Genomic DNA, 25,789 nt, shown 5'->3' with positions numbered 1-25,789 from the left:
GGACCACAGCCTAAGCACGAAAAACACCCGGATACAGTAAAGCTACCTCAACTGTACTTCACTACACATGATGTCCGGAACCACGCGGCTGCTACGGTCGCAGGTTCCAATCCTGCCTCGGGCATGGGTGTTTGTGATGTCCTTAGGTTAGTTAAGTTTAATTAGTTCTAAGTTCTAGGGAACTAATGACCTGAGAAGTTGAGTCCCATAGTGCTCAGAGCCATTTGAACCATTCGGGCATGGATGTGTGTGATGTCCTTAGGTTTAAGTAGTTCTAAGTCTAGGGGACTGACGACATCAGATGTTAAGTCCCATAGTTCTTAGAGCCATTTGAACCATTTTAAAGTTCTTCAGGTATTCGCCAAACCTAAACCCTTCCGTTGGATTGCCACAGGGCATCTCTCCAAATTATTCGAGTCCAGTGATCCATCTCTCTCAGTGATCTCTCGCTCTTTACACCATCTCAGGCGCCTCTTAGTACTGACTACAAATATGTGTGGCGTACAAGGGTGTAAGACAGGGAAGTAGTCTTTCGCCCCTGCTGTTCAAACTATGCGTCAAAGAAGCAAGGACGGAAATAAAAGAAAGGTCCAAGAGTGGGATTAAAATTGAAGGTGAGACCATGGCTGTCAAAGATAAAAGACCAACGCAGTTATACCTTAAAACAAATAACTTATAGAAAGGTTGACAATCTTAAACTCAAAGCCTCTGCACCAGGTTATGACTAAAATGTAACAAACTATGCATGGATTTATATAAGTTCAAACACACTACGCTGACTTAGACTATTAGAATATATCGGCCCTTTCACAACGAATGCTGCATAACGCATGCATCGTTATTAACGAAAGATGGCATAGGACATAAAACAGCGAAACTGTAGTATGTAAGATGTAACTGCGTTGGTCTTTTATCTTTGACAGTCATCGTCTCAGTTAGACATGCGCAATGTTCCCCGCCATGTTGTTTTGCAGCGCATTATCTAGTCCTACTTAGTTTCACGTGAGCTCCCGAGGCCCACCGCACGGCGTCCATGCAGACGAGGCGTACGCCAGAGCTTAAGTCTCGGTGTTGATTTTGTACTTATGTACCGCATTTTTAAAATGTGACTACGCCTATTCAGGCTGCTTTAATTTTATTTCTAGACCATCCCCTCTTAGACAAATTATAGATTCAGGTATATCTTCTGAAGAAGGCTCAATTATTTGGGCCGAAACCTAGGTAAAGGTTGGTTTCATTACCGCAATAGAGGCTGATAGTTTCCTATATATTAGAGTATCACGATTGCTGACTGCGCTGCAATGTTGAAAGTCCTAAAATATCAGTGTTAAGATTCGCTGATGATATTGTTTCACCCACCCACCCAATTACACACACACAAACACACACACACACACACACACACAAACGCGCGCTTTGTTGGTATCCTCAGTGAAAATGACAGAATTTCTAAACCCGCAATCATCATCCTAAATTTATAATATTCGAATTGAGATAAACACAAAATATCGTAAATCAAAAATCGGAACACGCATTGAAATCCCAAGTCTTAACTCGAACTAGCAACTAAAATATCAAAATCACAATATAGACTAACAACGAACATTTCAAAGAATCCCAAAGAAGTGTGATAGGCCACTTACTAGTCTGCCCCCTTAGCTGCGTGTTCAGCGCCTCTGACTACCATGTAGCGGGCGCGGGTTCGATTCCTGACCCAATCAGAGATTTTTTTCCTCTTGGGAATTGATATTGTGTTGTTCTCATCATTATCGACCCTAAGCCGCTAAATGTGGCGCAACTGAAAAGACTTGCAACTCTACAGCCGAACTTCCCCTGGTGGGGAGTCTCACACATCAATTTACCATACGACCATTTTATTTCAGGACCCTTAGCGCTTACACTATATTTTAATTATCTAGAGGATAACATTGTAAGCTCCATGAGGATGTTCGTGGGTGGTACAATTGTGGATAAAGAGGTAGCAACGCCAGAAGACTGCAGGAAAATGCAGGAAGAGCTGCAGAGAATCGGTAATAGATGAAGGGATTGTTGGTTGAGCCTCAACATAAACAAATGTAACGCACTCCGCATAATTAGGCGAAGAAATCCACTAGTGATCGATTACATTGTCGGCGGTAAATCACTGGAAACAGTTACTACCACAAAGTACCTAGGTGTACTCATTCGGAGTGACCCAAAGTGAAACGGCCACACACACAAAAAAAATTACAGAATAGGCAGACACCAGTCCATGATACACTGGGAGAACCCTAAGGAAATGTAATTCATTTACGAAATAATTGTCTTACAAAACCCTTGCAAGATCGATTCTTGAGTGTTGCTCATCAGCCCTTTCACGTTGAGTTAACAGAGAGAAGATTTAACAAAGAGCGCCGCGTTTCGTCACGGGACCGTTTAGTCGCCGCGAACGTGTTATGGAGATGCTCAACAAACTCCAATGGTAGACATTAAAAGAAAGGCGCTGTGCGTCACAGAGCTGTTGCCTGTTGAAATTCTGTGTTTGTACATCCCAAGAAGAGTCTAGTAGCACATTACGTAGAGCGAAATGACAATGAACAGAAAATAAGATGGATTAGACCTCATATGGAAGTTTACCTACATTCATTCTTCCCGCGCGTCTTTGACGAATGGAACAGGGAAGGGGGCAAACGATAGCGGTACCAGAAATGCCCTCCCCCCCCCCCCCCCCACACACACACACACACTAGACACCCTGATGTGGCTTGCTGAATATAGATGTACATGTGGAAAGCCAAAACAAGCCATGACTCGTAGCCATATTGTAAACTGGTATTTAAGTGCGTGTCTAAACCAACACGTCCTTAGGTATCAAGAAGTGGTTAATCTGGTTGTGGTTGGAAGAGGATGGGTAGCGGGCCATAAAATAATAGAGGGAGACCAACACTTGAATACAGTAAATAGGTTTAAATGGATGTAGCTTGCAGAAGCTGTGCAGAAGTGAACAGACGTAGCATAGCCTAGTGTGCGTAAGTCAGCAACGAGTCATCTTTTGGTTAGCGTTGCTGCCTCTCGATTAAGTTTAATTCTCAACAAGTTCGGGGATTTTCTTCGCTCTGGACTGGGTGTTCGTATTGTTGGGTTGGGTTGGGTTGTTTGGGAAAGAGACCAAACTGCGAGATCATCGGTCTCATCGGATTAAGGAAGGATAGAGAGGGAAGTCGGCCGTGCCCTTTCAAAGGGACCATTCTGGCATTTGCCTGGAGCGATTTAGGGAAATCACGGAAAACCTAAATCAGGATGGCCGGACGGGGTATTGAACCGCCGTCCTCCCGAATGCGAGTCCAGTGTGATTCGTATTGTTCTCACTATCACTTCATGCTCACGATCATTGATGCGCTAGTCGCCGAAGTGGCATCATATAAAAAGACTTCCTCCAGGCGACCGAACATCCCAGAAAAGGGCTCCTGGGCAAATATGCCACATGCGCATTTCATGTTATTTCATCTTCTATAACTTACGTGTTCGAGTGGTCTTTCCTTTATCAACTGCAGAGAAATCATTTCATTTCCCCATTAAACTTGTACACGTCTGACATAACGACTGAATATTTTACATGTAATACTCTACAGTGTTACTCGATATGTAATAACGAAAGTTAGAGGTCTTTCGATGATTAGTTGCCGTTATTTTATGGCCGCACTATCAAGTTCACTAGGTACTCACAATGCCATTATCAGTCAGTGTATTATCACATACCAGTGCACCATAATTACAATCTTTAGGTGTTGATTGTATTTTCTGTTACTACCACGTGTTAGAGAATCTTTACACCTACAATATACGTCAGTATAATAATCTGCATAACCGACTATAGTAGCGCCGCCTCGCTGTGTGATGCTACATCAAGAGGTAATCGGAAACCTAATTAAAGAAATTTTTATCTCTGTGTTTAGCTGGTAATAGGAGGAGAACTGGTGTTGCACGTTCTTGTGATCACTAACGGAAGGTGGGCTATGTTTCCACTCAGTCGTACTCAAAAGAACACACTGGCCCTTTCAACACATCTTCACCAGGAAGTGACTCATAAAAAATTGCCCTTTTAGTAAGGGTAGAACCCTTTGAGGAGGAATATGTTTAGCTACCAGCCAGCATGTTTTTCAACCCGCTGGGTGAAAGCGGCAGGGAACTGTGTGAAGACCTCACTGATCAGCCAGAACATAATGACCACCGACCAACTATCGATATAAACCCAACCACGTGATAGCAGCGTCACCTGCCGGGTAATGACTGGTAGTCAGACACAGGCACGGTGCATGTAGTATCACTGAGCGTGCTGTCCGTGTTTAGAATGGGGAAGGTGAGCGATCTCTCCGAGTTTGACCGAGTGCAGATCGTGATGACCTAGCGGCTAGCACGAGCATTTCGGAAACTGCACGACTTGTCAGGTGTTCCGGGAGTGCTGTGGTGAGTATCTTCAATATGTGGCGAAACCAAGGTGAAACCACGTCCAGATATCGTGGAGTTGGGTGGCCACCGCTATTTACAGATGCCGGACGTTGTAACTGGGCAGACTGGCGAAATGAAACAGGCGGCGAACTGTGGTGGAACTAACATCAGACTTTAATGCTGGTCAAAGCACAAGTGTGTGTGAACACAGTGCACCAAACACCTCTAACGTTGGGGCTCCGTAGTGAACGACCCATGCACGTACCAATGTTAACACCACGACATCGGCAACTACGACTGAAATGAGCACGTGACCATCAGCATGGATATTGGCACAGTGGCAGAACGTTGCATGTTCTGATGAATCTCGATACATTCTTCATCATGCCGATGGAAAGCACGAATCCGTTGTCCTCCAGAGAAACAGCTTCTTCATGTATGTAGTGTGGGAAGAGACAAGCTGGCGGCGGCCCCATTATGCTCTAGGGAATATTCAAGCGGGCATCCATGGGTCCAGTGGAGCTCATGTAAGGAACCATGACGGCCAAGGAGTATCGTACGCTGGTTGCAGACCATGTGCGCTCCTTCATGACGATCATATTTCCCGACACCAGTGGCATTTTTCAACAAGATAGTGCGCTATGTCATAAGGCCAGAGGTATGATGGAGTGGTTCTCCTGCCCCCCCCCCCCCCCCCCGCCCAACTCGCCAGATCTGAAACCGATCGAATACATCTGGAATGTGGTTGAACGTGGCGTCACAGCTCATCGCCCCCTTCCCGGAATTTACGGGAATTAGGTGACGTGTGTGCAAATGTAGTGTCAGCTGCCTCCAGCGACCTACCAAGGCCTCATTGCTTCCATGCCTCGATGCGTCACAGCTGTTACCCGTGCCGAAGGTGGACACATCGGCTATTAGGTAGATGGTCATAATGTTCTGTCTGATCAGTGTATACTGCCACAGCATCTACTATTACAGGTTCCGTACACAGAGTTCAACCTATAGCGTGTAACACAACCCGCACTAGGCTAGCCATGAAAAGCCAGGACTCCCTGCTGGCCAGCCACGATGTAACCAGGCCATCTCCCAGGCCCAAAACGACACTGAGGATTTCTAAATTCTTGTCCTGTTAGAGGCCAAACACAAAAGCGTAGCCGCTGAAATCCCCCAGGATCCAGAAGGACTACTGAAGTATCGATCGCTCTCCCACACAGTTGTTCGCCCTGTATCTCCATAACCAGTACACCACATTTACGACTGATGTGGCGAACTTTCCTGCCTCTAACTATACAGCAAAGAGGAGGTGTCAGTCTGCTTGCGCTAGAGATAGTTAGAGCAAATGAAGCGGAAAGCAGCTAACTATAAAGCATCCATCATTTTCTCTAAGACCTCATGATCTTATGCTGTCGAGAGACAACCTTATTCACAGCTCCCCCTCAAGATGTACGCATATCAAGAGTGCTGAAAATATGCCACCTGTGACCCCCTAGTTATTTCCATTGGCGCACAAATCGCCTGCCTTGGATCCACTTCCGCACGGGGTGGCCGAGCGGTTCTAGGCGCTACAGTCTGGAACCGCGCGACCGCTACTGTCGCAGGTTCGAATCCTGCCTCGGGCATGGATGTGTGTGATGTCCTTAGGTTAGTTAGGTTTAAGTAGTTCTAAGTTCTAGGGTACTGATGACCACAGAAGTTAAGTCCTATAGTGCTCAGAGCCATTTGAACCATTTTTTGGATCCACTAGAAGTCGTACGCCTAGTACTATATAGTTCTTGGACACCAGACTGCTCGTCAGAAGGCTAATCTCAAACTTTTTCCATCGGTCATGGAATGATTATCTGTGGTCCTCCAGAAGCTCATCCATCTGTCAACGGGAACATTGGGCTAAATTTCCCTCCAGCCTCCTCCTCTCCTCACTCGCTACCTTCCTACTCACTCACTCCTCAAAGTGAACTATTCGAGAGGAATAACAGCGTGCTGACAGTGAGGTATAACACTGCCTGACACCGAAACATAAATGCGACATTTACTCTCTACACGCTCTTAGCACAGCCACCATCATTAAACAACTACATAGAAAAATCACACTTGCCAAATGAATTACGCAAATATAACGAAGAAATAAAAGAAATGAAATAAGAGTCTAAGGTTTCCCAACAAAAATGCCATATGGCACCACTGTTTTCTATACGTAAACAACTTTTCCTTAGATTGGTATACATACATCAAAAAAAGTTTTACATCACCTAAGTTCCGAGAGTTCCGGTACCTCTACAGAATATTGGAGCAGAGATCAACATGAACATCATTCCCGCCCTTTTTATTGATCATGAAAACCATACAGTGCATGTTGTACCACCAATACAGCAAGACCTTCAGAGGTGGTGGACCAGATTACTGTAAACACCGGTACCTCTAATACCCAGTAGAACGTCCTCTTGCATTGATGCATGCCTGTATTCGTCGTGGCATACTATCCACAAGTTCATCAAGGTACTGTTGGTCCCGATTGTCCCACTATTCAACGGCGATTCGGCGTAGATCCCTCAGAGTGGTTGGTAGATCACGTCGTTCATAAACAGCCCTTTTCAATCTATCCCAGGCATGCTCGATAGGGTTCATGTCTGGAGAAAATGCTGGCCACTCTAGTCGAGCAATATCGTTATCCTGAAGAAAGTCATTCACAAGATGTGCACGATGGGGGTGCGAATTGTCGTCCATGAAGACGAATGCCTCACCAATATGCTGCCGATATGGTTGCACTATCGGTCGGAAGATGGGATCCACGTTTCGAACAGCCGTTACGACGCCTTCCATGACCACCAGCGGCGTACGTTGGCCCGACGTAATGCCATCCCAAAACCAGCAGGGAACCTCCACCTTGCTGCACTCGCTGAACAGTGTGTCTAAGGCGTTCAGCCTGACCGGGTTGTCTCCAAACACGTCACCGACGATTGTCTGGTTAAAGACATATGCGACACTCATCGGTGAAGAGAACGTGATGCCAATCCTGAGCGGTCCATTCAGCATGTTGTTGGGCCAATCTGTTCCGCGCTGCATGGTGTCGTGGTTGCAAAGATGGACCTCGCCATGGACGTCGGGAGTGAAATTGCGAATCATGCAGCCTATTGCGCACAGTTTTAGTCGTAACACGACGTCCTTGGTTGCAGGAAAAGCATTATTCAACATGGTGACGTTGTTGTCATGGTTCTTCCGAGCTATAACCCGTAGGTAGCGGTCATCCACTGCAGTAGTAGCCCTGGGGTAGCATGAGCGAGGTATGTCATTGACACATCTTTTCTCTCTGTATCTCCTCCATGTCTGAACAACATCGCTTTGGTTCACTCCGAGACGCCTGGACATTTCCCTTGTTAAGAGACCTTCCTGGCACAAAGTAACAACGCAGACGCGATCGAAGGGCGGTATTGACCGTCTAGGCATGGTTGAACTACAGACAACCCGAGCCGTGTACCTCCTTCCTGGTGGAATGACTGGAAGTGATCGGCTGTCGGACACCCTCCGTCTAATAAATAGGCCCTGCTCGTGCATGGTTGTTTACATCTTTGGGCGAGTTTACTGACATCTCTGAACAGTCAATGGGACTGTGTCTGTGCTACAACATCCACAATCAACGTCTATCTTCATGAGTTCTGGTAACCGGGGTGATGCAAAACTGTTTTTTTGGTGTGTGTATCACGTATACACATTCGAGGTCGAGCGCAAACATATGAAACGTTAAATGCATATTTCCAGTGTATGGAGACTTCAACGCTTGGTTGAAAGACGAACCCGGAACTGGTAATGCTAGAGACCTGTTCCATTGCCTGATAGCTTAAACTAGTGCCCATTTGAATTTCTTGTGAAATGTCACAAAAAATATTGAACAAGAATGAAATGACTTGAATACACCACATAAACGGTATAACACGCTTTCATAGGGTATTGTTTGCTCTCAAAAAGGAAAAGAACAAAGATTAGGGTTTAAGACGACGACGAAAATTAGCGCCAAAGGACGAGCTCTGATTAGAAGAGATGGGGAAATTAAAGGACGACGTTCGTTTCAAAGGAACCATATCAGCATTCGATATGATAGGTTTAGGGAAATCATAGAATACATAAATTTGGTTTCTCGGATGACAAGCTGAAGCATGCTCCAACCAAGAGTAAGTCCACTGCGCCACCTTCCTCGGTGTTTCCTCTCATTTTTCAGCTCAATATATGATGTCCCTTCAGAATTTTATTCAGATATCTCTGCCTTAAATATCTGCCTCAAACATATATACCATTCCGCATCTGTTGACTTAATGCAAAGGCCATACGTGGCAGCGTCTTTTAAGCTAAACATGTATACAAGAAGTAAGAAAATCTTTTCAGTTAGGACTGCGTGGCTCAAAGAGGAGTAAATTAACACCATCAGAATTGTGAAGCGCAACAAAATGCCGGGTGGCTGTAATTAAAGTGCAGTTACTCACAGACGTCCAGTGTGGACTTTAATCATCGTATGATACCGAAACTTGGTATATATTCTAATGCGTCATTGCGGAACCGATTTACGCTAGAAAAATTATTCAAATTTTGTCCATCAGGTGCAAGTCTGCCTCCGGTGGTCATATTGAACAAATTGTGTAAGCGGCGGTTAATAATATCAACATTATGCCACTTGTTTGACCTTTTCTGCCCTCATGCCGTTGCTAATTCATTACATATGGAAACATTCTGTACTTCTTTCTTGCATTCACATTGCCAGATTTGCACGTGGTGCGCAAAACTGGAATTAATTTTTTCAAGCGTGAATCGGTTGCGCATTAGAATATATACCAAGTTTCGCTATCAAACGATTATTACAGTTCCCACTGGACCTCTGTGAGTAGCTGCACTTTAATTATAATCATCCAGTGTAAACAAGGAAAATATAGGATGTTTCATGAGGAATCTTTATTACTAAACAACTATCTCGGAACACGGGGTACGGTACCCACGCCCACCCACAGGTTCTCTGTCTAGCGGCTTCCTGGGACAACAAAAATATGGTTCTCTATATGTAGAGTAATCAATGACCGAATTTAAAAATTTAAAGCCCTGTCATAATCTGGTAATTAAGAGGTACAATCTTATGTTAAGTATTGACACAGTAAGCTATATACGAGGCCTGTTCAGAAAGTAAGCTCCGATTGATTGCCAAATTGAAACCACAGTGAACATCAGAAATGTTTTACTTCTAACAATTAGCTACACCTTTCAGCTACTTCTCTACGTAGTCGCCGTTCTGACTTAGACTTTTGTCATAGCGTTGTACCAACTTTTCAATAGCCTCATCATAGAAGGCAGCCGCCAGTGCATTCCGCCAATTCTCCACGCTGGCCTACACCTCGTTGTCTGTGTCAAAATGTTGTCTTCAAAGACAGCGGTTCATGTGACCAGAGATGAAACTCAGGGGGAGACAATTGCGGATTGTATTGTGGGTAATCTAACATTTCCATTTGAAAACGATGCAGGAGCATCTTCATTGCCCCTACAGAATGCGGCTGAGAATTGTCTTGAAGAAGAAACAGCACGACAGTTATGTAATGTTAGCTGCATAGCTTCAGGCGAAATTTCTCACCAGGCCCTCGTACTTGGCGGCAGACACTATTTTCTAGACATCTTTACGCACTCACTGCGAGCTCAGAAATGAGAAGAGCGACGTGATGCTAACTGGGGTTATACTAGAGACACTACCCAACACATCTGTGCAAAGCTTTATCGGATTTTCATAGTCGTTTCCATTTCGCGACCGATCGGAGCTTACTTTCTGAACGCCCCTCGTATTTCACTTAGAAACTACGTTTGTCTCGAGGAACGTAAAAGACGGCGAGCAAACGGCTGGATTTTATTGATCCACTATTTGAGAATGAGAATAGTTAACGACTTCGAGCAAACTTCGCATAAAATATCAAACCTTTACAAAATTTTTACTCGCTAACACCTCCCACATCATGATGAAAAGAATAAGTTTATCGCTTACTATGTTTCTGCTGTTCATGCAGTAAAGCAGCAGCATCAGGCATGACGTTTTAATGTTTGAACTTATTACTTCTTTACTGCTTACTCTATTCGCAACTCAGCTTGCAGACAGTACCGACATATATCACTGAATGTACCTTTAATATTATAACAATGTACGATACATTATTCAGGAGATCTGACGTCGTAAAAATTGAGGTGCCTGAGAAACTAGCCATTCCTTCAAATAGAGCGCAAATTATCCTGTTTATACTCATCCAGTGTTTCATAATAGGAGCGCTTTGCGACTTTTAACAAACTTTAAGCATAATTTCAAATCTTTCCAATAGTTTTTCTCGCTAAAGGCAAACGTTTAGCACCTTAACATATTTATAAATTAATCAGACATTTCAAGCTGTTTTATACGTGAGAGTTCGATTTTTTAAAGAATTACTAATTTACTAGAAGTAAATATTTTAGGAGGTGGTAGAATAGACTAATTCGAACAATACATTCTGTATAACATGTGACCAATTTTTACTGCACATGCAGATACAATTAACAGAACGTAACGCAAACAAATACTCACTGAAAGCGTTTGGCAAATGATTAAGTTTAATGTTGATTTTCATAAAACCATCTCCGGCTTGAATGGAATTTCAGATTCTCTTGACAACACCATATGTAGCTCTTGTGACGTCGTCTTGGAGTATTTTATGAGAGCAGCACTATTCGTATCTCGAACACTCAATTTATCTCTTGTGTTTACTTTTCCTCTGTGGCCTCCTCCTACCAACCATATCTAGAGGCAAAAATCTGAAGAGGTACGGTCCGATTAGTTTGGCGACCTAGAAGCGTTACCATTTGTGTCGATACATGATGTGTCATCTGACCTTTAGAATATGGACGGACACCGTCATGCTGGAAGAACATACCCACCCTTGCAACCAAAACAGCGTCTTACAGTAATGCTGCAGATTCTGTTTCCAGAAAGACTGCAGGAAGAGGCTCTGTAAGAAAATTCGATAACACCGCCGGGCCAATCAGTTGATATTCTATCATACCACACTGCAAATTTACGGAGAAACGTTACTGAAAATGTGTCTTCAAAAACACGTGTTGGTTGTCGTCGGACCAACGATATCAGTTAAGAGAGTTATTGACACCGTCACGAGAAAAAGTGGCTTCATTAGTAAGCAGTATTAATGGGATTGGCAAAAATGGTCACGTTTCTTGGCCACCACAGTCCCCGTTCCTTACCCATTTAGGTTTTTGCCTATAGGAACAGTCTAAAGGTCCACAAAGAAAAAGTAAAAACAAGAGACGAAGTGACTGTTGGAATTATGAATAGTACTGCGTTCATAAAATACGCCAAGACGATCTGAGAAGAGTTACTGCCAAGAGAATTGAAAAGTTTCAAGATTTTAAACATGGCTGAAACAGCAACTGTTGAAATTCTTCACAGTAAATGATGACAACCAAAACAGTTGCAGGATAAAGATTTATTAAAATTCTTGACAACGGTTTCAGTATATCTAAATATACCTTCATCGGAAGTAAAATACACTGAACTCACATCCTGAAATGGAGATTCATAAAACAATTGTGCCAAAGGCGTCGTCTGCCCATAATTATGTTGTATAAATGGAGATGATGTTTTAACTACTGACGACGCCTTTGGCACAGTTGTTTTATGAATCTCCATTGCAGGATGTGATTTTAGTGTATTTTACTTCTGATGAAGGTATATTTAGATATACCGAAACCGTTGTCAAGGATTTTAACAAATCTTTATCCTGCAACTGTTTTGGCTGCCATCATTTACCGTGAATTGAAAATTGCTTTCAAATCGGAGGTGGAATTCACCGAAATCAGTTTTTAAATTAATCATTTTTCTTTACTTACCGCCTTCGGCTATTATTTTCTGTAGGTTACTTTTTAGCAGCAGTATCTGTGTAATCAATAAAAATTGGGTACACGTTATATGGATGTTTAACGGGAAATACACTCTAAGACAAGACAAAAAAAAACGACGCATCACGAAGGAATTATCCGAATAGGACGGAAATCTGTAGATGTAATATACATGATTTCAATTTTAAAAAATGGATGATTTATTTTGGAGAAAGTGCTTCACAAATTGAGCAAGCCAATAACACGTTGGTCCACCTCTGCCCCTTATGCAAGCAGTTTCTCGGCGTAGCATTGATTAGAGTTCTTGGATATCCTCCGGAGGGATATTATGCCACAGTCTGTCCGATGGGCACGTAGAAGAGCCATGCCCATACTCCTCCAAACATTCTCAATTTGGGAGAGGTCCGGCGACTTTTCTGCGCAAGGTAGGATATGCCAAACACGAAGACAAGCAGTAGAAATTCTCGCGGTGTGGGGGCGGGCATTATCTTGTAGAAATGTAAATTCAGGATAGCTTTCGATGAAGGGCAACAAAACTGAGCGTGCTATTAGGCTGCCGTGGATGACGACCAAAGGGGTCCTGCTGTGAAATGAAATGGGACCCAGACCATCACTCATGGTTGTCGAGCCGTATGGCGGGCGCCAAAAGGGTTCAAATGGCTCTGAGCACTATGGGACATAACATCTGTGCTCATTAGTCCCCTAGAACTTAGAACTACTTAAACCTAGCTAACCTAAGGACGTCACACACATCCATGCCCGAGGCAGGATTCGAACCTGCGACCGTAGCAGCAGCGCGGTTCCGGACTGAGGCGCCTGTAACCGCTCGGCCATAGCAGCCGGCTGGCGGGTGACAGTCAGGCTGATATGCCACCACTGTCTGGGAAGCCTCCAGACACGTCTTCGCTGGTTATCAGTGCTCAGTTCGAAGCGGCTCTCACCACTGAAGATAGTTCTACTTCAATCAATGAGATTCCAGGCCGAATAAGCCTGACACAACTGCAGATGGGCTTGTTGGTGTACGGAGGACTATAGTAATCAGCGCAAGGGATGCCTTGAGCTCAGCCTCTCTCTGTGAGCCATCTGTTGATGGTTTTTGAGGTCACTGAAGCACCAGCTGCACGTCGGTTCGGTGATAATGATGAATCCGGGTCTCTAATTGCCACTATGTCTATTGCACGGTCCTCACGTTTTATCGCCTCTCTAATGATGATGATGATGATGATATTTGGTTTGTGGGGCTCTTAATGCGCGATCATCAGCGCCCGTGCAAATTACTAACCTGTTCACTGTCCAGTCTCGCCACTCTCCCAAAATGATGATGAAATGATGAGGACAACACAAACACCCACTCCGCGGGTGGAGAAAATCCCCGACACAGCCGGGAATCAAACCTAGGACCCATGATTCAGAGGCAGCAACGCTAACCACCAGACCACGAACTGCGGAATGTCGTTTCTCTAGGTCGACCTCTTCCTTCTTGATGCTGTATTCGACCATTGTTTACCCATTACCTCCTGGTATCAAAATGGTTCAAATGGCTCTGAGCACTATGGGACTTAACTTCAGAGGTCATCAGTCCCCTAGAACTTAGAACTACTTAAACCTAACTAACCTAAGGACATCACACACACCCATGCCCTTGGCAGGATTCGGTTCCAGTGACCTGGTATCGACAAGTTCCCTGAGTATTATCCTTGCAGCTACGCGGTGTAACATGCGCTGCAGCGCCACACATTCATAGATCGGCGGCCAAAGTTTACAATTTTGCATTCTCCGTCAAAACCTGTACGAATGTCAGTTTGTGATCAGTTTGCATAATTCCTTTGTGGTGCGTCCTTCTTTCTTTTTGGTCGTAGAGCGTAGTCGACATTTCCACCTGCTAATACACTGTTCCTCTTGGAACCGCCTACGTACCATAGTTCACGCTACAGTAGCAGGGGACTGGGTGTTTGCGTTGTTCTCATCATTTCATCATCATCATCACCATTGGTGACATTGTTTAGATTGGAATGTGAAAAAATTGGACTGTGTGAAAATTGGGACTTTGTACCGGCGCTGATGACCGCGCAGTTGAGCGCCCCACAAACCAAACATCATCATCTAGAGTAACAATTACAAAATACCCAAAATGTTACGACAAAATACAAAGCATTATTAAAAACAAATGGCTCTGAGCACTATGCGACTTAATTTCTGAGGTCATCAGTCGCCTAGAACTTAGAACTAATTAAACCTAACTAACCTAAGGACATCACACACATCCATGCCCGAAGCAGGATTCGAACCTGCGACCGTAGCGGTCGCCCGGTTCCAGACTGTGGCGCCTAGAACCGCACGGCCAACCCGGCCGGCTATTAAAAACAGATCAATAGACATTTACTGTTCACTTTCACTCGGAAGTACATAAAAATACAACTGATCTAAACGATATATACACAGTATTCAGTACCGCTGCTGCTGCTACTACTGAGCTGCTTTCTGCTCTACAATTTGAGATATATAGACTGTTTACTGTTTAAAAATGGTTCAAATGGCTCTGAGCACTATGGGACTCAACTTCGGAGGTCATTAGTCCCCTAGAACTTAGAACTAGTTAAACCTAACTAACCTAAGGATATCACACACATCCATGCCCGAGGCAGGATTCGAACCTGCGACCGTAGCAGTCTCGCGGTTCCAAACTGCAGCGCCTAGAACCGCACGGCCACTTCGGCCGGCTTTACTGTTTATAACGGTCACAAAATTCAAGTAAATCAAGTGGCACTGTCGCTTCCAATGGATTGATTGGCACTACAGTGCTAATACATTCTACAGTAGCAATAGCAAAATACGTAAATTCTTAAATTCTTACAAGAAAATAAATAGCAGACAAGTAAACAGTCTGTTGACTTCTACTCAGAAACAAGTAGGAAATCTAAAAGTGGTATACGAACTAAATCCTATTAGTCCAAGCGGTCTGTGATGGATTAATGTTAAGTTTACAAAAATTATTACCTGAAAACAAAAAAACAAAAAAAATGTGAGCGTACAGGAATTCAAATTTTAAAGAAAACTTCTTTTTCATGAAACTCGTGTCAAGAGTTATAAATTGGGTTCTCTACAGTTTGTTAACATTCATGTTCCCATGGTATTTACGGCAAGTATAGCCACCGATAAGTCAAAAAATTAATTGTATGAAAAATTAAAAAATATATTAATTTTAATTATTTTTCGATATATCTCGAGGTTTTTTTTTACGGTGCTCTGGAATAACTGGCTAGAACTTCTCAGCATATTGCCCTACAGTAACGGTTTTTGGCTGATTTTCTTCCCAAAGAGTTGTGCTACCGCTTTATTAAATAATTTTTACGATTATATTAATTGTAAGGACCAAAAAACGACTTCGGAAAACTTCCCACTCTGTGCTTACACACTTAACTTTAATACTCAGTTAATAATACTAAAAGTCAATGAAAAATATGCTACCATTTTTTCCCTGAGAAGCTAAGCATTGAATATGGACCTCTAGCGTATCGCTGTAAAATGTCAATTACATCCACCAGACTTTAAAAAAAAGTTATCTCGGTTCCAGAGGATTATAGATTTCTTTGAAAGATCGTAAAAACTGCCAGCGGTTTCATTCTTTAAAATTTATTTTCATAAAATAAACGTTGAGATAGTTAGTTTAAAAAACCACCCGTAATAGTGCAAGTTTTCCGAAGTCAGATCGTTGCAATTAATGCAATCGCAAAAATTATTGAATGGCTTGATAGCAAAACTCTTTGCGAAGAAAATAAGCCTAAAAACGTTTCTGTAGGGTCATCCACTGAGAAAATCTAGCCAGTTCTCAAGAAAATCAGTATACCTTGAAAAATAATCAGTATTTTTTAATGTTTCAAACAAGTATTTTATTGACTTACTGTGAGCTATACTTAAAGTAAAATAGCAAGTATGGGAACGTAAATTTTAACGAGTTATACACATCCCGATTTTACCATTTTTTTCTGTACGTGTCGAAAGATCAGAAAGCAATCAATAGTAACAAAAAAGGAATCGCTAGATCTTTTTTAAGCCAAAACTTCTTCATTGAATAACATAGTAGCACAACTCTCTGCGAAGAGAAAAAACACTAAATCAAACCAGCCGCTGAGAAGAGATAGCCTATTATTGAGAGCGCGGTTTTTCCAAAAAATTCGGTACATCTTGAAAAATAATCAACATTGGAAAATTTGGAAATTTGTGTTAATTTCTTATGGGGCCAAATTGCTGAGGCCATCGGTCCGTAAGCCTACACACTACTTAATGTAACTTTAACTAACTTACGGTGTGGACAACACACACACCCATGCCCGAGGGACTCGAACCCCCGACGGGGGAGCCGCACGAATCGTGACAAGGCGCTCCAGACCGCGCGGCTACCCCGCGCGGTAATCAACATTTTTTAATTCTTCAGTTACGCACTTTTTTTTTACTTATCGTGGTCAATAGTTGCAGTCAATTAAGAGTATGGGAAGGCGCCATAGAGAACACGATTTTTAAAGTTTTTTTCGCTATATCTCGTAAGAAAGTAATCGATACTCCTAAAAAGCAATCAATACATCTTTTTAAGCCTTACAACTTCGTTCGTCAACGTTTTCCGATGGGAACTATACTTTTTCACTTACTTAAGGGGGGTAGGACGTAAAACGGGGCTGACTTGGAGCAGGAGAGGCACCAGAGGACATTTTAATTTCCACTGTCTATACTTTTAGAAGTAAATTCATAAAACTTTGTCAGCATGACCAGAAAGGATTCAGGATTCACACTTGTAGCAGCGGAAGTTCAAAAACATAACAAAATAATTTTTTTACATGTGAAATTTCATCATTTTTTCACATACTATTGGCTGCATTTTTTGCTATAGGTACACTTTTCTTCATAAGTGAGAGAAACTGTTCGATGAATTTTGCACAGCATACAAACCGTACTTACAGGTGTCTGAAACTCTAGAATCTATTTAATTTGTGAAAAAATGAATGAGCTGTTACGTTTTAAACTTTATGTTTAGAAAAAAATCAAATTTTGTAGTTAATTATCTCAATTTTTACCACAGTTTTTAATAGATTTGGATAATTGTAGAGTTTCCTACTCCTATAAGTGTGGTTTGTATACTGTGGAAAATTCATCAAATAATCTCTCTTACTTATGAAGAAAAATGTACCTATAGCAACAAATGCTGCCAACAGTAAGTGAAAAAATGACGAAATTTCATATCTAAAGAAAAATTATTTTGTTATGTTTTTGCACTTCCAGTGCTATGAGTGTGAATTCTGAATCCTTTCTGGTCATGCTGACAAAGTTTTAAGAATTTATTTGTAAAAGTATAGACAGTAGAAAATAAAATGTCCTGTGGTGCCTCTCCTGCTCCAAGTCGGCCCGTTTGACGTCCTACCCCCCATAAGAAAAATCGTTTCTTCAGCTTCGCAGGTTTTTTTTATTTTTCTTTTTTTGCCAAGTTCGCCATCTTGGATTGGCTTTCATGAAAAAGAAACGCTATGTAAAATTTAGTTTCCTACATGCTCAATTTGTGGTAGGCAGGTAATAATTTCTGCAATCACTTCTCCATAGTGCTTTGCTGTGATGGTGCTGCTGCCGCTGCTGTTTATTTCGAGTTTTCCACGCAGCCTGACACAGCGTGACGGCGGTCACTGCATAGGCGGGAGGTGGAGGCGGAGGAGGCGCGGCTGGACCAGATGATGGAGCAGGAGCGGCAGCGAGCGCTGCGCGCCGAGGCGGAGCGGTGCCAGAGGCAGGCCGAGCGTACACGCGACCACGTGTCCAGCCTGCTCACGCAGATCCGCCAGAACGAGGAGCTGCGCCAGCTCGAGGCCCAGAAGCGCGCCGACGTGCGTAGCCTCACTTATCGACATACGGTCCCTTTTTCAGCCCACTTGTAACCACGCTAGGCACTGGCGTAGCTAGGGCAAAACTGGATGTGAAGTGCACCGCAGCCAACGCGGGGTGTGCGAAAGGAGATTCCTGGCTCTGTCAGATGTGCACATCCTTATCTGATCGCCTCACAGTTCAGTGCAACACAGTGGATGTGTAGTAACATCTCTATACCTTTCGAACTATCAGTAGAGATTTAAATTATATCGACGTAGCCCTAAAGATTATTTCTAATTTATTATGTAAATTGAAGGTGGATGGGGGACAAAGAAAAGGAACAAATGACATCAGCTGCATCGGGACTTAAAAGCGACGAGTGAAAATGTGTGCCAGACTAGTATTTCCCTTGAACTCCAACAGCATTCCAGATACTCTCCAACTGTATTGGAATAGCACCTGAGCTTCGAATAAACCAGGGGATCCGGCCTGAATCCAGGCGTTGTTGCTTGAATCAAAGTAAACTACATAGTCCCAGAGACTTTTTCAAAATTTGGAAACTATAACATATCAGAAATTGCAAAAAGGTGGGAATTTAAGGAGATGGGACCTGGATAAATTGACTAAACTAGAGGTTGTACAGAGTTTCAGGGACAGCATAAGAGAAAAATTGACAGGAATGAAGGAAAGAAATATAGTAGAAGACGAATGGGTTACTCTGAGGGATGAAGTAGTGAAGGCAGCAGAGGATCAAGTATGTAAAAGGACGAGGGCTAGTAGAAATCCTTGGGTAACAGAAGAAATATTGAATTTAATTGATGAAAGGAGAAAATATAAAAATGCAGTAAATGAAGCAGACAAAAAGGAATACAAACGTCTCAAAAATGAGATCGGCAGGAAGTGCAAAATGGCTAAGCAGGCATGGCTAGAGGACAAATGTAAGGATGTAGAGGCTTATCTCACTAGGGGTAAGATAGATACTGCCAACAGGAAAATTAAAGAGACCTTTGGAGAAAAGAGAGCCACTTGTATGAATATCAAGAGCTCAGATGTAAACCCAGTTCAAAGCAAAGAAGGGAAAGCAGAAAGGTGGCAGGAGTATATAGAGGGTCTATACAAGGGCGATGTACTTGAGGACAATATTATGGAAATCGAAGAGGATGTAGATGAAGATGAAATGGGAGATACGATACTGCGTGATGAGTTTGACAGAGCACTGAAAGACCTGAGTCGAAACAAGGCCCCGGGAGTAGACAACATTCCATTAGAACTACTGACGGTCTTGGGAGAGCCAGTCCTGACAAAACTCTACCATCTGATAATAATTCCAATCCCAAAGAAATCAGGTGTTGACAGATGTGAAAATTACCAAACTATCAGTTTAATAAGTCACAGCCTGCAAAATACTAACACAGGTGAATGGAAAAACTGGTAGAAGCCGACCTCAGGGAAGATCAGTTTGGATTCCGTAGAAATGTTGGAACACGTGAGACCTTATGACTTATCTTAGAAGAAAGATTAAGGAAAGGCAAACCTACGTTTCTAGCATTTGTAGACTTAGAGAAAGCTTTTGACAATGTTGACTGGAATACTCTCTTTCAAATTCTAAAGGTGGCAGGGGTAAAATACAGCGAGCAAAAGGCTATTTACAATTTGTAGAGAAACCAGATGGCAGTTATAAGAGTTGAGGGGCATGAAAGGGAAGCAGTGGTTGGGAAGGGAGTGAGACAGTGATGTAGCCTCTCCCCGATGTTATTCAATCTGTATATTGAGCAAGCAGTAAAGGAAACAAATGAAGAATTTGGAGTAGGTATTAAAATCCAGGGAGAAGAAATAAAAACTTTGAGGTTCGTCGATGACATTGTAATTCTGTCAGAGACAGGAAAGGACTTGGAAGAGCAGTTGAACGGAATGGACAGTGTCTTGAAAGGAGGATATAAGATGAACATCAACAAAAGTAAAACAAGGATAATGGAATGTAGTCTAATTAAATCGGGTGATGCTGAGGGAATTAGATTAAGAAATGAGACACTTAAAGTAGTAAAGGAGTTCTGCTATTTGGGGAGCCAAATAACTGATGATGGTCGAAGTAGAGAGGACATAAAATGTAGACTTGAAATGGCAAGGAAAGCATTTCTGAAGAAGAGAAATTTGTTAACATCGAGTATAGATGTAAGTGTCAGAAGTCGTTTCTGAAAGTATTTGTATGGAGTGTAGCCATGTATGGAAGTGAAACATGGACAATAAATAGTTTGGACAAGAAGAGAATAAAAGCTTTCGAAATGTGGTGCTACAGAAGAATGTTGAAGATTAGGTGGGTAGATCACGTAACTAATGAGGAGGTATTGAATAGGATTGGGGAGAAGAGAAGTTTGTGGCACAACTTGACTAGAAGAAGGGATCGGTTGGTAGGACATGTCCTGAGGCATCAAGGGATCACAAATTTAGCATTGGAGGGCAGCGTGGAGGATAAAAATCGTAGAGGGAGACCAAGAGATGAATACACTATGCAGATTCTGAAGGATGTAGGTTGCAGTGGGTACTGGGAGATGAAGGAGCTTGCACAGGATAGATTAGCATGAAGAGCTGCATCAAACCAGTCTCAGGACTGAAGACCACAACAACAACCTATCAGAACATAAATCGTTTCAGCAATTTGTGTTTTGAAGTGGGTCACATCTAGCTCAAAAACCATGAGCCTCAGAAATGGCAAGGAGTTGTACATATTATCAGCCATGTTTAACACAGGACAGTTTTCAGCTGGTTGTTAGAGGGCCTTCCTGGAAAGTGGTCTCACTAGCCCAATCAATGGAGACCAAAACAGATCGAATAGTGGAAAAATATGTGTAGTCACAAATTTTTGTACACTTGTAAGAGGAAATTCCATGAACAACTGAGGGAGTTCCATCAACAACATACTGACCAGTGCTGTGTGATCTCGGGAGTGACGGAGGAGCATTTAAAGGTCACTTCATGTTTTTCTTACTTAGGTCAAAAACTGTGGCTTCTAGCAAAAATGTTTCCCAGTACAGAATTAAATGCCATCAAATTTCCTACAAAAAGATCCTATTATTTTTTCTAGGACTAGTAGTTTCCACATTGCAGGGGATGGAAAACCACAAATTATTAAAATATTTTTAAGGGTTAAAATTAATGCTTACTGTTAAATGAAGTGTGTTAAGAACAAATATTAAATGTATGTACAACATTTAAGTGTATTAGATCTGTATGTTCACATAAGAGAACTGGACATAAAACAATGAGGAGATATTGTCTTTTTGTAAAGTAAAATGTGAGCAGTTCTCATGGTGGCGGAAGTCACCTTTCCCAGAAGAATGTTACAGCTGCTGTACAAGATAACTAAGAAATAATTTCCCTTTTGCATTGCAGAACAGCGCAGAACAGTGTGCAGAGATTTACCTAGAATCTGTCCATATGCATTCCTTACATTAGTATTATTAGCAACTCACATCTGTCTTTCACATATTGTTAATGCATGTTGTGGAAAATAAATAGCACCAGACACATTTACATACTGCATTGCCAGAGATTTGTAAGGTAAGCTGTGGAAGGATTGATATAACTTTATAAAACACCCTGTAGTTGCTTTTTGTGACATAGTGAAATAGAGAGAATAGAAAATTGCCTGCTTGCTCTTCAGCTTGCTGACATATGAAGGAGGGAACTGCAAGATCTCAATCTGATGACTTTCTTTCCCTCAAATATCTGTAATTTTCCAGCTAGATAAAAGCACTTATTCTCAGGCTGACCATACTTGATGTAAATAGCAAATTCAACAACATTTGTGAGTCTATAGCTACAATCAACAAGCAATACAGAAGTTGAGTAAGGAAGGCAGAAGGTGAAAGATCCATGACAAAAATAGCAATAATAAAAAAGAGGGAAACTGTAAGACTGACTTCCAAAACCTAAGTGGAAACAACTGAAATAGAACCTAGCACTGGATCTATGCCAGTAGTACAGCTGACCATAGTAGAATTGAACACATAAATAAAACTTGTGTCAATTTGTCATAGAAAAAAATGTTGTTTAATGAAGTAAATTTACAGTGGATGTTTACTCCAAACATGTAAAAATATGCTCAGATTTATGTCAATGATCTATTATTTCCAGTGCTTTAAAAATACTGCCAAATCATGCAAATGTATGTGTAATCTGGGTTATTTTCAATTCACACCCTCTAATGGCTAATTTTCCTATGAAAAAAATTGGCATTTCATGGCTCCTGACAATGTAGAAGGTGTAGCATGTGCTACATCGATGAACTGCCACTGACTTGCAGGGCAGTTCCGTAGTAATATGACAGACATAGTTTTACTTTCCATTAAAATGTTTACTTTTTGCTTCAAATTGCAGGAGAGCCGGCGGATCAATGAGGCACAGATGAAGTTACAGCTGGAAGAACTGGAGGCACTGCGCAAGAGGACTGCTGAGCAGCAAGCATCACGGATCAAACTGGCAGAGCTCAATGAGCAGCTGCTGCGCTCGAAGAAGGAGGCACTCGAGGAGCAGCGTGATGCAGACCGCAAGGTGACTGCCACTGGATACAAGTATGGACTGGTCATTCAACATGCAGCCACAGAAACTTAATGCTCATGCATGAGACCCTAATCATACAGCTTTGCGAGGCAAGTCTTAGCTAGTGTAAATGAGGTCCCTGCCAAAAAATGTGTTTCACAGTGAGCAAGATACCTGTCAGTTTTTGGTTCAAAACAAACTGGCTCACTTCTCTTGTCTCACATGATGTAAACATTGTTCCTTGTTGTCTGAGAGACAATGAACCAGGAGGAAAGGAGGAAGTACAACAAAAGTGTGATGATGTGGTTCTCTCATCCAAACTGATGGCTCACCCTTTCCATGTCTGTTTTGCACCATGTTTTGCTCTGTCAATGAAAGACCAAGACATCTGCCCCAAGAAACAGCCTCACAACAACTGTTGAATGAAGCAAGTCTTGCATAGCAGAAGTACAGTTTTATGATTTCTAGCCATGTGTCTGATTCAGTTCCAGAACAACACAATAAATTATTGCATGCTACTTTGCACTGGGTGCACATTTTGCTCATCTTCTACATGACTGTAGTTCATACTTAGATTCATGTGTACTGTTCTAGTATGAGGTGCTTTTCAGTTGTTTCTGAGAAACTGAGGTTCATAGTCTTATGAACCTGTTGAGTAGCACATGAGAATGTCAGCCACCAAGAACAGTCATTAGCACAGCTGGATAAAAATGACATCAAATGCTTCTTTCACTAAAATAAATCATGTTTCTATGGAAAGAAATAATAATTATAATCACTGTAGTATATTTATGGCAAAGTATAACAGGGAATTGTGATGAAATGAACATTTTTTCAAAGAATTTGTGATTGTGTCACAAACACGGTGTACATTATTCAAAGCAGGTATAGCTCAACATGACCTCACTAAAATATGCCCATGAATGGCGTCAATAAATAACTGTTCATTTCATCATGATTTCTTATTATACCTCAATTTTACCTCTCCATGAATGTACCATAATGGTTAACATTATTATTATTACTGTTATTGTCATTTTCCAAACAAATATGATTTGTTGCAGTGATATAAGGTTTTTGTAGAAGATCAGTAAAAGAAAAAAATATGACAACACTAGAATGAAGGATGACAGATGTCTAGTTTGCCAGTTTATCCAGTTGTGCTAATAATGCTGATTGATAACTAGTGCTCTTGTATCATATTCAACAGTCTTGAAAATATTTGACCATTATTTCTCAAAAGTTTTTGAGAAGTGCACTGTACTATAGCAGCATTTTCTACAGCAATGTATGAACTAAAACTGTGCAAAATATGAGCACAATCAATAACCTATTAGGTATATGCTTTCCAGATAGGCAGGTGAAATTGGAATTCTCAGGAGAGAAGATTGTGAAAAACATCACCAAATGCTCAGCGCTGTGTTACGGCCCAGAGTTCTTGAATAGTGGCATAGAGCTGTTATTGACACAGCTTCAGAACATGACAAATATCAGAGGATGTACTAAAGGATGCCCATATGGCAGTTTCTAGTGTGTATGGGGAGGAGAGAGGGGGGCAGACCTGTGAGTACGGAGTATTTTTAATATTTTGGAAGACAAATGTTTCCCTGAGAGCTAGGGGCAGCTGCGGCCCCCTGTTGCTCCCAGGTAAGGGCACCCTTGGCTGCATGGTCTATATAGATGATCTGCTAATTATAGTATCTGTTAACACAAGTGCTAAATTACAAGAAAACAGTAGGGAAGTTCTGGAAACAATTAGTATCTGCTGCACAGAAAATTAATTAATGCCATCAACACTCAAAACAGTTTATATGTTATAAAAGGAACATTATCAAGAAACCCCACAATCAGAAAGGACCAGACTGTCAAGAGAAAGGAAGTATATAGGTACCTCAGCAGAAAGATCTAAACATTCATGTACATGCAGAGATAATTTTCTGGAGAGGCATTGAAATCATGAGCAAAATAACAAGAATTGGCTAAAGTAGCTTTCAGTTGCACCTGAATGCAGCAAGAACATGTCATAATGCAGTCTTAATTTGTATTGTGGTCTCACAGTGCCAGAAAGGAAAAGACAGCACAAGATCTTCAGTGAGCACAAGGAAATATATTCTTGTGCCTGACATGCAGGTATACAACAGCACTGAGAGAGGTGTTGCTGGTGATACTAGGCTTACTGCCACTAAACATAGCTGTAAGAAAGAGAGGTGTACAATATTGGATCAAAAAGGGTGAATACAATTAGTATAGAATATCCTGGTGCAAGAGCCACATCAAATACGGAAATAAAGGCATCCATTGATACAGAGTGGTAAGAAATCTGGGACAGGGCAGAAATAGGAAGAGGAACCTACCAGTTCTTTGCTAAAATAAAAGTAAAGTCAGTAATGTCACATTTTCTTCTGACAAAGCAGCTATACACTGCCCATTGGGACATAGTCCATATCTCAACTACTGACTGAGAATATGCAACACAGTCACAGACAATAGCAAATATGGAACAATCAACACCCTGGACCACATTGTCTGTAAATGTGCCATTAGATATGATATTACAGACCAGAATAGGAATGCCTTTGGTAACACATCAGTCTGTAACATAATAAGAAGAGAAGTTGAACTTGCTTACTAACTGCCATCTTACATGGCTGAGAGGCAACCAACAAGATGCTATGCACCATGAAAACAAGATGCACCACAGCACAACATCCATTTACAATAGCCTTCCAGAAGCAAGGAGGAGACGTGCCTTGAAAGGATCAGCAAAGGTTTCCTGAAATCCTAACAGCCACACCCAATCTCTACACCTTGGGTGGCATGACAATACAGCCCCTGTGTGTCCTGAGATGTGCCTCAGTGAGCCAGGGACTAACTATTTGGACAATTGAGGGAATTTAGTTTTGTTCTGATATTAAGTATAACAGTGTAGTGTCATGTGCATTGTGGATTCTGGATCACATACATCTGTGTGCCATATGGCCAGAGAGTATTACATAGATTTTAAAGATTGTTTATATTACTTTTCTTTAAAATACATATTTTACGTAGATTTTTTCCTTGGACACCATATGCTTAGCTG

The 25,789-nt window shown here is 41.9% G+C and overlaps 1 protein-coding gene across 1 annotated transcript in view; it reads left to right on the top strand.

Annotated features, from left to right (window-relative positions):
• The window catches only part of LOC126416920 (cilia- and flagella-associated protein 45-like), a 155,313-nt gene that overhangs the window by 11,383 nt on the left and 118,141 nt on the right, over nucleotides 1-25,789 (top strand). Inside the window, exons 4-5 of the mRNA XM_050084802.1 lie at nucleotides 18,002-18,191; nucleotides 22,549-22,722. Coding sequence (XP_049940759.1) covers nucleotides 18,002-18,191; nucleotides 22,549-22,722 — 364 coding nt within the window. The remainder of the gene's footprint in view (nucleotides 1-18,001; nucleotides 18,192-22,548; nucleotides 22,723-25,789) is intronic.

Source organism: Schistocerca serialis, chromosome 8, assembly GCF_023864345.2.
Source record: "Schistocerca serialis cubense isolate TAMUIC-IGC-003099 chromosome 8, iqSchSeri2.2, whole genome shotgun sequence".
In the NCBI taxonomy this organism is placed as follows: Eukaryota; Metazoa; Arthropoda; class Insecta; order Orthoptera; family Acrididae; genus Schistocerca; species Schistocerca serialis.
This window is presented reverse-complemented; position numbering and strand designations above follow the sequence as displayed.